The sequence below is a fragment of the Megalobrama amblycephala genome, linkage group LG24, assembly GCF_018812025.1.
Source record: "Megalobrama amblycephala isolate DHTTF-2021 linkage group LG24, ASM1881202v1, whole genome shotgun sequence".
NCBI classification, from domain to species: Eukaryota; Metazoa; Chordata; class Actinopteri; order Cypriniformes; family Xenocyprididae; genus Megalobrama; species Megalobrama amblycephala.
The window spans coordinates 16,476,844-16,493,490 of record NC_063067.1 but is presented as its reverse complement, the minus strand read 5'-3'; the positions used below and the strand labels follow the sequence as shown (position 1 = coordinate 16,493,490).

Sequence of the window (16,647 nt, the reverse complement as noted above, 5' to 3'; positions counted from 1 at the left end):
CACTTAACAGATTTCTCTCAGCATGGGGACAGGAGAGCTGTCGGTCAATAAATGTGAAAAAGTAACTTGGATATTTTTGTTGTAAATTGAAAGAGTAATGCATTACTTTACTAGTTACTTGAAAAAAGTAATCTGATTACGTAACTCAAGTTAATTGTAATGCATTACCACCAACACTGTTAATGAACATACTTTATGTGTATGTGACTTTGGAACCACTTTGATTTTAGCACTTAATTTGCCTATTTTAACGTTGTTGTTTTTTTTATCAATATGCTACGAGTTTAATTAACACAAATTTGTAAAACTTGTCTTGAAGTGAAAATAAATATGTACATTACATGAGTAGACTAATATGTGTAAATATAGCCTATCATTATATTATTATATAATAATATAATATAAAGTTATTATATTTATCTGTTATTTATCTTTCGCTATGTAGTGTGGGAGTGTTTTGCATAATAATATGCTTGAAACTATAACTCTGACGTCTCCAGTGGCATAAAACCCTTACGCTTGTGTTCAATGTTGGTGATTAATAAATGTGCATGAAGAGTTGCACTGTTCAGTATGTTTATTTTTTTCGAGTGAATGAAGTTGGAATGAAAACTTGTATGTAAGGAAATATTTATAATATTTCAGGCCCTTCCCCTTAATTGGACAAGTGAACAGAGATATATCCTATTGAGTGAACCAGTGACAGAATAAGTAGGCTAATTGAAAACTGCTGTTCTGTAATACCTAATTTCACCAGAAGAGGGCAGGGCAATATCATGTTGTCTTTTTCGTGATTTCTTGTCATTCTCTTAATTAGGAAGATACTGATACAGTTTTAAATAAAAGTTATAAAGACATGTATGAAGACTGTATACAAATATCCTAAAATTCTCACTAATTCTATTACAATATTTGTTAATGAATCATATTAATGTATTTTAGGCGAAAGAACAAGGTCATTATAGCCTACTGAAGTGTGTATACATTCACAAAACCAAACCTAAAAACTTAGATCAGAATTGTCTATCAGCCATAATAAAATTCTCCATTGCTGCAACCAAGATTAACAACTAACTAGCTAGAAGCTTAATTATCTCATTCAAGTTAACTTTAGACCATAGAGGAAGATCAAAAAGTTATTTCAGAGATCTTAAAGACTCTTATGTGAAATGGCCTTACTTTCTCTTGCAGATAAGTGTTCTTACTGAACATGCTATGCTGATTAAGTTTAATCATTACTTCTCATTGAAGTTATTGAGCATGTTACAATTTCCCTCTGTTCTCCTCTTCTTAAATCTATAATGATTGCTTCATTCCATGCGGAGCTCTTAAGGACGGAGTTTTATTGAGCATTCAGGTCACTGGTATTGTGAATTTCATTATCTCAGACTTTCTAAGCATTTCTATTAGCCATTACTCCTTATTCAATTGCACTGGAGGGCATTTAAAGGCGATGTAATGGTGATTGTTATACACAGGGGTAACTTTGTGTTTGTCTCGCATACAGAATCTCTTTTGAGAAGAAAAGATATTTATCCAGCAGGTTTGTTTCTGTTTTCAACCCAAATACCATTGTAAACACACACGCTTCATATATATAGCCTATATATACTGGCTTGGTGAGGAAGAGGCATTTTAAATGAACAATTCACAGTGTCCATTTCACATTACTTGTTTTTCTATCTTTCGTTTCTCTTCCACCTGTCACCACATTGTCTCTCGCCTGTCGCTGCTATCATTTCCAGTTCCTCTTCATCTCATTGGCTTATTTTGTCCCTGGCATCGCTCTGAGTCTTCCAACCTCTGTTTTTCAGAGCTGCTGTTTTGTGAGTGCAGGTTGAAAATTGATTGCCTCACATTTCTGAGAATGTTCTCCACAGGGATACAAAATATCCCCTCATTTATCTCCACCACGAGCTGCAGTAATGTTAGCCGAGTGTGCTGCCTTATAAACACCCTGTAGCCCACAGCACAACATCACTATAAATATTCTCCAGCTTCACTTCTCTCTCTCTCTCTGTCATACCGCATCACTTACAGCCATGAGTAAAGGCTTTCACTGTAAATAAGATGGCACCGGCAAAGGCATTGTAAATTTTCCTCTCAAGGTTAAATGTGAGTGTTTTATCTAGTTCTGTGTGTTAAATGCTGTCCAGCATAGGGTAAGAAAAAAGTCTTAAAATGTAAAGCTACCACAATATTATTTCGAAAGCAGCTTAGTCACTTATTCCTCATTATATTTCTGTGCATTTTAATTGTCTCAGTGCGGAAGACACATGGGTGGCCTAATGGCCTTTAACTGCATTATGCTCCACATGATTGATATCATAATATCTGTCTCAGTCAGTGCTGCATCCATATCTCAATATTACACTAATATTATCCACCTATAGTGTTTTGCTGAATTCAGTGTTCTGAAACAGTCATATGATATATTTCACCTTTGATTTGTGCTGGTGAATTCCACAGCAAAAAAGGTTTCAGCTTCAGATCTTGTGCAATGTCCTTCAGCAGAGGGCAGTTTCTCTCCATATAAAGCAATAAACACATTTATAAAACATTTATACATGCTCCTTTTAGATGCCATTAGCCTTTAGCTTTCATTGCTATGCATAAGACAAATAGCTCTATTTCCTCTAGACCAGATGAAATTTGACAGTTTTCCAGATGGCAGATTGCATCGAGGGCATTAAAGACTACATGTTTTAGTAATTTTTTATTTATTTATTATATTCATGACACTAAGAAGTTAGGTCATCCATTCATAACTTTAACATTCAATTACTGTAATGCACTTTTGGCTGGATGCCTCAGTGTCTCCATAAATAGGCTGAAGCTTATTTAAACACTGCAACCTTTTAACCAGGTCGAAAATATGGTCATAACAGGCCAACATTATTATACCAGCTATATGTGGTTCTGTATCAGCTAAGAAGTTCAACTTTGCTTCCACATGCTTTGAATAGTCTACTGTTAGCTACTAACATATTCTGAGGAGCAAAACAACATCTTAAGTCTTGCTACTGGTTATTTAAATCACATTTTTATTTTTAGTTTATACATTACTTAAAGTTTGTGTGTGTAGATAATTAAAATTGATTATTTTTTTTTCTTTTACAATGTTTAAAACGATTGTGAAGATCGTTAAGATTATATCACAAATCAAATATTTTGTGACATTAAATTTGCTTCTTTTTTAACCCAGAGACTTGAGATTTCTTTTGTACCTAGCAAGGTTATCTCAATATTTGCTCCACCAGAGATATTCAACAAGGAATGAGAAGTGTAGCAACCAGCCCTGGAGCTAAACTTGTACACACAGACGCGAGCGCGCACACACTCACGCGCACGCGCAATGTTTGATTACTGTAACATCCTAATGTGCGCGAAGTGAACGACGGACTCTATGGTGAGGAGATTCGTCTCACTGAACATGAAATCTTAAGCGGTAAGAATATCTTTTTATGTTGAGTTAAGATGAATCCATCCTTCTGCAATTTCACTGGACAGCGTCACACACTTTAAGCTTGGTCTGCACTTTCATGAGGTAAGTAGCCTACAATACTACCCCCTCAGAGAGGATATAAAGATATTGAAGGGTGTGGGCGCCGCTTTAAGTCTATTCAGTTGCAAGTTTTTGTTAGTATTCTGTCTTCTGTTCAACAGTTCTAGGCGCTCTCTGCACGATGGAGTTGCTCGAGTTGTCCGACGTCCAACAGATGTTCAACGACTCGCGTTTTCGGAGGAATTTAAGTGAGCTAGATGATGTAGATGAACCGCTACCTAGGAGCGCAAAGATCACCGTCGTTGTGGTCTACTTGATAGTGTGCGTGGTGGGGCTCGTGGGGAACTGTCTGGTCATGTTTGTAATTATCAGGTGAGAATAAGGTTTCGGTCTACATACTAAGTGTGAGTGCTAGATTAGAGTGAGAGGTCAATATGTTATATAGATTAGGAGAACCAGTTTAAAGGATTAGTCCACTTTCAAATAAAAATTTCCTGATAATTTAACTTACTCACCCCCATGTCATGCAAGATGTCCGTGTCCTTCTTTCTTCAGTTGAAAATATATTTTTGATGAAAACATTCCAGGATTATTCTCCCTATAATGGACTTCAATGGCCTCCAAACTGTTGAAGGTCAAAATTGCAGTTTCAGTGCAGCTTCAAAGGGCTTTAAACGATACCAGACGAGGAATAAGGGTCTTATCTAGCAAAATGGTCGGTCATTTTCTTAAAAAATAAAATAAAAATGTATATGCTTTATAACACAAATGATCGCCTTGCAAGTGCTTCCGCCAGACCACCTTCCGTATTCTTCAAAAAGCTTACGCTAAATGTCTTACACCTTTCCTATTCAACTTACGGAACAAACGTGGAGCCAGTTCCGTTTTTCCGTAATTTAAAAATTCAAAAACCTTAATTTCTTGGACATCTTGGATGACATGGGGGTGAGTAAATTATCAGGAAATTTTTATTTGAAAGTGGACTAGTCCTTTAAAGAATGTAAGATGAGTAGGGTTATTTATTAAGTTACCATTGTAAAGCCTGACATATTAAATAATAGTCAGAAAAATCTGTGATCGTATTTCATATATCAGGTTGTTATGGCCCATATTATGGAGTTCACATTCGAGTAAGAAAAGAACACAGCAGTTTTATTCATTTTTTAACAGTATAGCAAACTACATACATAAAACGCATATAAATATCAGTCTTTACTATATGTTTCCTAATACTATAGGTGCGTCCCAATTCGCGTACTTATGCACTATTCTATGACGTTTTTAAGTATAAATAGTGTGAGTAGTGTGTTCACACTGAAAATTCCAAAAAGAAAAAGTACACTTTAAATACCCGGATGATGCACTAAATTAAGTTTGGAATGTTGGACACTTCATGCACTCAACTGTCGCAGCTTTAATTATGTAGTGGAGGGGGAGGGAGGATCGGTCTCCATTGTTAAATGACAAAATAACTTTATACAATTCACGCACTACATGGATGAGTGCATGGTGCACAAGTACATAGTGTATAAGTGCATAATGTATAGAGCGTAATTTGGGACGCAACTTATGTATTAGTAAGCTAATATTTAAATGTTTTATGATCAGAGCTCTGTAGTATTAATTGTATGTAGCAAAAACATATAATGCAGTGCAACACAATGGTTATTGTGAGAAAATAAAAGCCTCATAAGTAGGAATGCACTGATATGAAAATTTTGTCCGATACCGATAACCGATACTTCTTTATATTTGAAAGCCGATAACCGATATATTGGCCGAAAAATCTGAAAAGCCATGTCCCAAGCACACATGTTCCCATTATAATTTTATGTAGCCTATATGACAGACTTGCGCTGCACATGTTGCACTTAGCTGTATTTTCTGTATGACTCCAATCATATAACCGTCATGGCGAACAGTGCGCATCTGAAGTGTCTCAGCTGAAGGAAATAATCCATTATTTATTGGCTTTAATATATCGGACAAATTTTCTTATTGGGCCGATAACAATAACATTAAAAATGAACATATATCGGCAGATACCGATATGGTGGCTGATATATCGTGCATCCCTACTGATAAGCCTGTTGTATCATATTTGACACAATTACTTACATAATGTGATTTTTTTTTTATATATATAAACTGATGCATGGATATCAGGTAAACCCAAATTGCTTCAGTCCGGTAAATGTTCATCTTGAACTATTACTCACAGTTAGGGATGCACCGATGTATCGGCTGATAAAAGCAATTATTTTCACTATCGGCCTATTTTTTAAAACAATCGATGATCAGGGCCCATTATATCCTCTCAATCAAAAGGGGGTGGGAAAATGTGTTCAGACTGCAACTCATGCTGTGTGTGAAGAAACTGTTCATTGTATAATTATTATATCTGAAAATAGATAGCAATTGAATATAAAAGTTTGGGCTCTGTTGTTAATTTTAACCTCTAATATTGTTGTAATGTACAAAATGAGAGGGTTCTCTGTATAGTTTACAGCATAAGTTGGGAAAGATTGTTTTTCCTTAAAGGTGCCCTAGATTCAAAAATTGAATTTACCTTGGCATAGTTGAATAACAGGAGTTCAGTACATGGAAATGACATACAGTGAGTCTCAAACCCCATTGTTTCCTCCTTCTTATATAAATCTCATTTGTTTAAACGACCTCCAAAGAACAGGCGAATCTCAACATAACACCGACTGTTACGTAACAGTCAGGGTGTACGCCCCCAATATTTGCATAATGCCAGCCCACGTTCAAGGGATTACACAAGCCAGTATTAACATATGGAGCTGCACACAGCCGAATCATCAGACTAGGTAAGCAAGAACAACAGTGAAAAATGGCAGATGGAGCAATAATAACTGACATAATCCATGATAGCATGATATTTTTACTAATATTTGTAAATTGTCTTTCTAAATGTTTCGTTAGCATGTTGCTAATGTACTGTTAAATGTGGTTAAAGTTACCATCGTTTATTACTGTATTCACGGAGACAAGAGCCGTCGCTATTTTCATTTTTTAAACACTTGCAGTCTGTATAATGCATAAACACAACTTCATTCTTTATAAATCTCTCCAGCAGTGTAGCATTAGCCGTTAGCCACGGAGGACAGCCTCAAATTCACTCAGAATAAAACGTTAACATCCAAATAAATACTTTACTCACATAATTCGAAGCATGCATACAGCATGCATGACGAACATCTTGTAAAGATCCATTTGAGGGTTATATTAGCTGTGTGAACTTTGTAAATGCGCTGTAATATAGTCAAGAGCTTGTGTGGTAGGGAGCACGCGATTTAAGGGGGCGGCGCCGAGTGTAAATCAGTGCATTGTTAATGATGCCCCAAAATAGGCAGTTAAAAAAATTAATTTAAAAAAATCTATGGGGTATTTTGAGCTGAAACTTCACAGACACATTCAGGAGACACCTTAGACTTATATTACATCTTGTGAAAAAGCATTCTTGGGCACCTTTAAGAAAATCAAACTATCAGTGTCGGCAGAAATCATTCCAAATTAATTGGCTGAGCAATTTAGTATCGGTGCATCTCTACTAACAATTTAAAAGTTATTTTTACATTTACTTCATTCAAATTATTTAAAATTTCACAACAAAAAGATGACGACCTGAAGGTGGACATTTATAGAATTAGGCCTATACTAAAAGGTCTTTTACTTGCTAAAAAGTATGAACTATCAAGCAGTAGGCCTTGTACAGTAACGTTTTTAGAAGTACAGTAAAATTTAGAAGCTTTAGAAATTCATGAATCAAATTTGATATTGTAGGCTCTATAGGGTAAAAAAAAGCATAATCATATGTTCATGTTGCAGCAACATCTCTTCATGTCTTTTTATTAACTTGTCCTTGGTTATTATTTGAAATGATTCACATTTTTGATTAGAACAGTGCCCTAGCAAGCACAGAATATTACCATAACGTTAATGTATGGCCCTCACTCGGTTTATTTTCAGGAAAACCAATATATCTAACCTTCTGGGAATGTTCATTTTAGGTTGGATTTGCTGGATTTGATTGAGCATCCAGATTTCATGCCAACACAGAATAAAATAGGTTATAAAAAGTAAACAACCCTTAATACAAACAATCTATGAATATCTATTTTAATTTGCATCCTGCAACATTCTTTGTTTTTCTTCTACCAAATTAATTTCAGCCAAATACATAACAGTGTGATTGAATGCAACAAACGATATGAGAAATGTTTTCTCCTCCCTTTTAAATGATTAAAACAATTATGTGGCTGTGTTATTAATTGCATTCAGCATTGTTTTTTTCACCAGAGCAGACCTGCAACCCATTTTGGCATGTTACCCACCAGTCAAGTCAAGTCAAGTCAAATTTATTTATATAGCGCTTTTACAATTGGTAATTGTTTCAAAGCAGCTTTACATATTAGAAGCACAGAAAAAAGGGAAGTGGTTAAAAATAAGCTGTACAAACAAGCGTGGTAATATGTAACATATACAAGATGGTGCTACATTAAGCCAATGTCGGCTGACTCCCAGGGGTGGAAAAAACCCCTAGGAGAAAAACCCAGCGTGCTAACACTGGGAAAAAAGTCCTAGGAGGGAAAAAACCCCTTGGAAGATATATATAATATATGTAAATGGATATGGAGATCAAAATCTGAATTATACATTTTTATTATAGAGATTAAAAATAGATTATATATAAATATATGTAAGCGGATACGGGGATTAAAAATCTGAATTATAGATGCAGCCAGAACTGGATCTGTAGGCCCATTGTCTCCTGGGCTACGTTGTAGTCAGGTCCAGACACAGGTTCTCCATCTGATCTGGATACGGCCTGGATCCAGCACCCGGCAAACCTCAGGATAAGCAGAGAGACAGATATTAGCGTAGATGCCATTCTTATTCTGATGTACAGGTATATCTAGTGTTATAGGAAATGTTCTCGGTTCCGGCCGACCTAATTATTGCAGCGTAACAATCCTTTAACGGATTTGAAAAATGTTAATGTATTGATAATGTGTTATGTGTATGCAAGAGCAAAGAGATGTGTTTTTAGTCTAGATTTAAACTGACAGAGTGTGTCTGCTTCCCGAACAATGCTAGGAATATTGTTCCAGAGTTTAGGTGCTAAATAGGAAAAGGATCTGCCGCCTTCAGTTGATTTTGATATTCTGGGTATTATCAACTGGCCTGAATTCTGAGATCGCAATAAACGTGAAGGACTATAATGCATTAAGAGCTCACTTAGGTACTGGGGAGCTAAACCATTTAGAGCTTTATAAGTAAGTAGCAAGATTTTAAAATCTATACGATGTTTAATAGGGAGCCAATGTAATGTTGACAGAACTGGACTAATATGGTCATACTTTCTGGTTCTAGTAAGAACTCTAGCTGCCGCATTTTGGACCAACTGTAGTCTGTTTAAAAGCCGAGCAGAACAACCACCCAGTAGAGCGTTACAGTAATCTAGTCTTGAGGTCATGAATGCATGAACCAACTGTTCCGCATTTGTCATTGAGAGCATATGTCGTAATTTAGATATATTTTTTAGATGGAAGAAGGCGGTTTTACAGATACTAGAAACATGACTTTCAAATGAAAGATTGGTATCGAAGAGCACACCCAGGTTCCTAACTGAGGACGAAGGTTTAATGGAGCACCCGTCAAGCGTTAGGGAGTATTCAAGGTTTTTTCGTGAGGAAGTTTTTGGTCCAAAGATTAGGATATCAGTTTTTTCTGAATTTAATAATAAGAAATTTCTTGTCATCCAGTTTTTAATGTCAGCTATGCATTCTGTTAGTTTTGTGAATTTGTAGGTTTCGTCAGGGCGCGAGGAAATATAGAGCTGAGTATCATCAGCGTAGCAGTGAAAACTAACACCATGCTTCCTAATTATCTCTCCTAAGGGCAGCATGTACAGAGTGAAAAGCAACGGTCCTAGTACTGAGCCTTGTGGTACTCCATATTGAACTTGTGAGCGATACGACATCTCTTCATTAACTACTACAGACTGATAACGGTCAGATAAGTACGATTTGAACCATGCCAAAGCAATTCCACTAATGCCAATATAGTTTTCAAGTCTTTTTAAAAGAATGTTGTGATCGATAGTGTCAAAAGCAGCACTGAGATCTAATAACACTAATAGAGAAATACAGCCACGATCGGATGATAAGAGTAGATCATTTGTAACTCTAACGAGAGCAGTCTCAGTACTATGGTATGGTCTAAATCCTGACTGGAAATCCTCACAGATTCCATTTCTTTCTAAAAAGGAGCACAGTTGTGTTGAAACTGCCTTTTCTAGTATCTTTGCAAGCACCGCCTGCAGTTAGAGCACTTAGCATGTTCTTGCCTTGAACTGTACATTAATACAGTGAAATATTTGCAACACCATTTTTTTTTCTTTTCTGACGCTTGCTAATCCATCGCAGCACTTGTCCTGCCAGCATCTTGTCTCAAGCCTGCTTGTTCATTACAATGCTAGATAAACATTTGGTTCTCGTCCAAACCTCCCTGGCGTGAAACAGCTGTAGACGGGGGCCAAGACACAGCTTTTCGATCAGCACAGAAAGAGTTCACATTAACAAAATACGCAATGAGTGTTACAATCATTAAACATTTTTTTTCAGCAATTTCTGAGGTTTAATTCAGCGAAAGAGGAATTAATGTAGGTTTGATTGCAGAGAGAAAATTTTAAATGTCCCCCTAATTTACCGACTCGCACTTCGCCTGCTCATTTGCTTTAACATGACGGCCACGGCCATCTAGTAATTTTGCCTCGCCTCTCTCATGCTTGTGTTTTGCTGAAGGTATAATTATGAAGGAATTCCATGCTGATCTAATGTACAAGGAAAACTGCTTCTTAATTACAAGTCAGAAAATAGATTAGCTGCATCACCTCATGTTTTTAAGGGAAAACGTCCTTAAAGGTAGTTTGTACATGCTTGTGGTGTGTGTGTGTGTGTGTGCGTGTACGTGGGAAAAACGACACGTCTTTTTCTTTAAGTTCTGTGTTATAATGTGCTTGTTCATGCATTCACGTATATGGTCATTACTCAGACGTGCTGATATATAGTCCTATGGGCCTATTTTAAAACCTGTTGCTAGGCTGGTTACCAAGCACCGCCTGCAGTTTCTTTACCTTTTTACGACCACAGCCTGTCTCTGAGCTTCACTGAATTTGGACTGAAAAGTGTCAGTCTTCCTCTTTTGAGGATTTTTTCACCACATCACTGTAATCGTTTTTCCTTAAAATCCAGAAAGAGACAGTATATATTTAATTTGATCACTTTTAAACTGGCATATTTAAAGATAAGGATGACTGCTTTATAATTCTAATGAAATATTCATCATTATAACACTTGTAATGCTGAAGATTCATATATAGCGTGGTCATTTGCTTTGTGAATGATGCTCTTTCTTCGTCCTTGTCTTTGTCAACAGGTCATGTCATCTAGGAGGGCATTTCAAACAATGGCAGATAATCAATACATGATAATACTGTGTGTCCAAGTTAAAAATAATTTTGCATGCATCTTCTCCATTAGTAAAACAAAACATAAAAAAAGTGAAAACTATTTCCCTTAAAGGGTTAGTTCACCCAAAAATGAAAATTCTGTCATGTTATTACTCACCCTCATGCCGTTCCACACCCGTAAGACCGTCATTAATCTTCGGAACACAAATTAAGATATTTTAGTTGAAATCCGATGGCTTCGTGAGGCCTCCATAGGGAGCAATGACACTTCCTCTCTCAAGATCCATAAAGGTACTAAAAACATATTTAAATCAGTTCATGTGAGTACAGTGGATCAATATTAATATTATAAAGCGACAAGAATATTTTTGGTGCGCCAAAAAAAACAAAATAACGACTTATAAAGTGATGGCCGATTTCAAAACACTGCTTCAGGAAGCTTCGGATCATAAATGAATCAGTGTATCGAATCTGCTGTTCGGAGCGCCAAAGTCACGTGATTTCAGCCGTTGGCAGTTTGACACGCGACCTGAATCATGATTCGATACACTGATTCATTTGTGCTCCGAATCTTCCTGAAGCAGTGTTTTGAAATCAGGCCATCACTTAAATAAGTCGTTTTTTTTTTTTTTTTGGCACACCAAAAATATTCTCGTCGCTTTATAATATTAATATTGAACCACTGTACTCACATGAACCGATTTAAATATGTTTTTAGTACCTTTATGGATCTTGAGAGAGGAAGTGTCATTGCTCCCTATGGAGGCCTCATGGAGCCATCAGGATTTCAACTAAAATATCTTAATTTGTGTTCTGAAGATCAACGAAGGTCTTATGGGTGTGAAACGGCATAAGGGTGAGTAATAAATGACAGAATTTTCATTTTTGGGTGAACTAACCCTTTAAATATCATGTGAAGTTGTGATCATGTATTTGGTTTCCACAGAACTAAACTTCAGTGTCTAGAAAAACCTAAAAATGTTTATTTTTTTTATTTTATTTACTCAAAACTCATAAGTAAAGAATTGTATACATGCATGTGTGTGTATGTATATATGAATATAATATATATTATTCAGAAATTAAACACAGCTTTAATTACTCTTTATTTTATGAACTAACATTTGTTTTGTTTTCAGAAACATGCTATGAAGTATTTTGCACAGTAATATTTGTACGTGCTGCAGGTACACAAAGATGAAAACGGCCACCAACATTTACATCTTTAACCTGGCCTTGGCTGATGCTCTAGTTCTTGCCACTCTTCCTTTCCAAGGCACGGATGTCATCCTTGGATTCTGGCCTTTTGGTTTGGCTCTGTGCAAGGCTGTGGTGGCCATTGACTATTACAACATGTTCACAAGTGTCTTCACCCTGACCATAATGAGTGTGGATCGCTACGTAGCCGTCTGCCACCCTGTGCGCTCCCTGACAGTTCGCACCCCGCTCCGGGCCAAGCTGATCAACGTGGCTGTGTGGGTGCTGGCATCAGCCGTGGGACTGCCTGTTATGATCATGGGTCAGGTGGAGGAGGATGTTTACGGTAGTTTTGTTCTTTTTTCTCATTATCCCGTGTCAACCTGCCATTCTGAAGCATGTTTGTTCATCATGTCATGAAAATGTCAATCTGTTTTTGTCTGGTTGATGTCATGTTGATGTTGGTGTTTTTGGTACACAACTTTTACTTGGGCAGTTGTACCTAAAATGATAATATATGAAGTTTTATTTTGATTTAACTCTCTGGTGCTCTTTGGTCAATTTTGAACGAAAAAATGTACGCATTTTTTTTTAACTTGTTTTAAGGTTTTGGCACTTGCTATGTGAAAAAATAAATTTAAAAAAATCATGGACATGATTCGAAAAGTTAAATGGTCCTGAAAAAAATAGTCACACTTGTGTTCCTCGCAGTCAAAAATGATCCTGCATTGGAAATGAATGGGAGACGAATTTCATCTAGTGGAAACTTTTGGTACTGCGGTCAAACAAAATCTTACTGAAAGCTAATTTTTTGAGAAATCAAGCTCAAATGTGGAACACAACTTGTTTAGATTTATGGCTTTGATTTTAGAGTAAAACATGTTTTTGAAAATATATATTTCATATAAAAATTTAAAATAGTTTTTTTGTGCATTTTTCATAATAAACGTAATATTCTGTAACTTTTTTAAACTTCACTTTTTCCAAACATTTTTTCACTTCAGCAATAATATAATTTAGAATCTTAAAATAAAATCCCCTAAAAATACAAAATATTAAATAAAAAAACATTATTGAACAAAAATATAGTACATTCATTTCATTGAATTTTTTTTTTTTTTCATTTTTTTCCGCCACATGAAGAGCACCAGATGGTTTTAAAGGTGCACTAAGTAAGTTTTTGTTTTATTGACCAGCCTGCATAAGGGCAGACAATTTCTTATACAAAATAAAAAAAATACATTAAATTAACATAAACCAAATTGACATTTAAATACAATTAAAATGTACATGTAGATGACTTTGTGTACATCAATAATGATTACTTAAATATTTATGGATCAGTCTATAACCTTTTGAAACATACACTACCATTTTTTTTACCGTTTAATTATTTATTTATTTTTAAATCATTAAGTCAGTAAATTGGTCAAAAGTGACAGTAAAGGACATTTATAGTGTTACAAATGATTTCTATTAAAAATAAACGCTATTCATACTGACAAATGTGCATCACAGTTTCCACAAAAATGTTAAGTAGCAATATTTTCAACATCAAATAAGCATATTAGAATGATTTCTGAAGGATAATTTGACACTGAACACTGGAGAAAATTCAGCAATGCCATCATAGGAATGTATTAAAATAAATTACAGTAGTTATGTTCAATTAATATTTAACTATCAATGTTTTACTGTATTTTTGATTAAATAAACACAGCCTTGGTGAGCATAAAAGACTTTAAAAACATGAGGGTAAACTTTTGAACAATAGTAGTGTATTCTGTAAAATAAGCAGAAAAAAATGCACTTTTGAATAGTAACATAAACAGGCATCCATTTAATCGCTCTTTTAAAGTTGTGTTCCCTTCCAAAGAGGAAGCGGTTGCTTTCCATTTCATCAGTCCACTCATAATTAATTGTAAATCATGATACTTTAAAATTTTCGATTCATTCCGTGACTTTATCTCTGTGCAGGTGCCGAGTGCATGCTGAACCTGCCTAAACCAAAAGAACACTGGGGGCCTGTGTTTGTGATTTGCGTGTTCCTCTTCTCTTTCCTGATTCCTGTGGTGATTATAAGCGTCTGCTACGGGTTGATGGTACGACGTCTACGCAGTGTCCGTCTCCTGTCCGGCTCAAGAGAGAAAGACCGGAATCTGAGGAGAATCACCTATATGGTACTGTCTGTGGTAGCTGCTTTTGTGTTGTGCTGGATGCCGGTGCAGGTCTTAGCTTTGATCCAGGCCTTGGGTCATATGGATCTTGGGGCCAGCCAATCCTCAATTGCAGCCATGCATTTTTGCATTGCTCTGGGCTACGCTAACAGTTGCTTAAACCCTGTCCTCTATGCCTTCCTGGATGAAAACTTCAAGCGGTGCTTCCGTGAGTTCTGTATCCCGGCCAACTCCAGTTTGTTCTTGGAAGACCAGAACAAGAGGTCACTGAGGCAGGAGAGAGAATGTGCTGAGGAGGAAGAAAAAGAGGTGGTTATTGATGAAGGTGTCATTCCGGTGTATGTAGATTAGAGATTTTCTATTTGGCCGTATTCTTGGTAACCTTGGCATTCACAAAGAAAGTTAGAATTGAGTAAGATTGTGTGAACATTGAGGCTTTTGTCTGGTTTACATTTTTGTTTATTTTGTCTTTAGCTGGCAGATGATTTGTGGCGATTCAGATTTGGAAGTATGGATTGTTTCACATGGGACAAAAGGGCTTTTTTCCCCTCCTTTTTGAGTTTTATAGTGTATAATATTTACATGGTTTATTGTAGCCCTTATATAATTAAATAACTAATTATATATTATTCTAAATTATTATACTACAATATATTTGTTATTTTGTTTGAAATGTACTACTTTTGTTTTGAAACTGGTTTATTGGAACTGCATATACAAAATGTGTTGATTTAATTTTTAACAGCTGTACGAAAATGTGTGTGTGTGTGTGTAAATTTTGAGTAAAGTACATATATAACAACTTATATATACTAGTACTACAATTAAGAAGTCTTGGGTCAGAAATATTCTTTTAAAGAAATTAATACTTTTATTCAGCAAGGATGGAATAAATTGATCAAAAGTGACAGTAAAGGCTTTTACATTGTTACAAAGAATATGAATATATCAAATAAATGCTATTCTTTTGAACTTTCTCTTCATCAATAAAAAATAAACATTAAGCACAACTGTTATCAACATTAACAGTAAGTGTTCAGGAAAAAAATCAGCTTTTCCATCACATGAAAACTAAAGTACTAAAGTTCTAAAATAAAGATAATACAGCATTTGTTTTGACATATTGACCAAGAGATCAAGATGAGAGTAAACAATAGCATTTACCAAAAAAGAAAGAAAAAGAAAAGGAATATAAATGCTTTGTCCTAAACATACTGTTATATTACAATACAATACAAGTAAAATTAAATTAAAATATATACATACTACACATATTCATACAGTGTTACTGCACTGTTTTTAATAAAATAAATGCAGCCTTGGTAAGCATAAGAGACATCTTTCAGAAACATTAATCTAACAGACACCACACTTTTGAGTAGTAGTGTATATAACAGATAATTAAAGGGTTAGTTCACCCAAAAATGAAATTTCTGTCAATAATTATTCCACCCCCATAAGACCTGCGTTCATCTTCAGAACACAAATTAAGATATTTTTCATAAAATCCAGTGGCTCAGTGAGGCCTCTATTGCCAGCAAGATAATTAACACTTAATGAAGCTTCGAAGCTTTACGAATCTTTTGTTTTTTGAACCAGTGGTTCAGAGCATGAATCAAACTGCCCAAGTCAAGTGAACCATTGAAATTTTGAAACACTTATGACATAACGAAGCCTTGTTTACTGAAATCACGTAACTTTGGCGCTCTGAACCACTGATTCGAAACAAAAGTTTCATAAAGCTTCGAAGCTTCATGAAGCAGTGTTTTGAAATCGCCCATCACTAGATATTGTTAAATAAAGTTGTTATTTTGTTTTTTTTTTGCACACAAAAAGTATTCTAGTCGCTTCATAACATTAAGGTTGAACCACTGTAGTCACATGAACTGTTTTAAAGGTGCCATCGAACGTTTTTTTACAAGATGTAATGTAAGTCTAAGGTGTCCCCTGAATGTGTCTGTGAAGTTTCAGCTCAAAATACCCCATAGATTTTTTTAATTAATTTTTTTAACTGCCTATTTTTGGGCATAATTAGAAATGTGCCAATTCATGCTGCGGCCCCTTTAAATGCTCACACTCTCCGCCCCCTCCCGAGCTCGTGACTCTATCATTGCATAAACAAAGTTTACACAGCTAATATAACCCTCAAAATGGATCTTTACAAAGTGTTCGTCGTGCATACTGTATGCATGCGTCGGATCATGTGAGTATTGTATTTATTTGGATGTTTACATTTGATTCTGAATGAGTTTGAGGTTTTGCTCCGTGGC

The 16,647-nt window shown here is 35.6% G+C and overlaps 1 protein-coding gene across 3 annotated transcripts; it reads left to right on the top strand.

The window, feature by feature from the left end:
• Positions 1-3,347: 3,347 nt before the first annotated feature.
• LOC125260606 (delta-type opioid receptor) lies at positions 3,348-15,884 on the top strand. 3 transcript variants are annotated; one of them, XM_048179062.1, is made up of 5 exons: positions 3,349-3,547; positions 3,667-3,877; positions 12,191-12,546; positions 14,178-14,686; positions 14,852-15,881. In XM_048179062.1, the coding sequence occupies exons 2-5, from the start codon at positions 3,687-3,689 to the stop codon at positions 14,990-14,992; spliced, it is 1,197 nt and encodes a 398-aa protein (XP_048035019.1). In that variant the 5' UTR covers positions 3,349-3,547; positions 3,667-3,686; the 3' UTR covers positions 14,993-15,881. The 3 variants fall into 3 exon arrangements, with proteins under 3 accessions (XP_048035021.1, XP_048035019.1, XP_048035020.1); XM_048179064.1 differs by lacking the exon at positions 3,667-3,877 and having other exon boundaries at positions 3,348-3,547; positions 14,852-15,884; XM_048179063.1 differs by having other exon boundaries at positions 3,350-3,547; positions 14,178-14,989.
• The last annotated feature ends 763 nt before the right edge of the window (positions 15,885-16,647 follow it).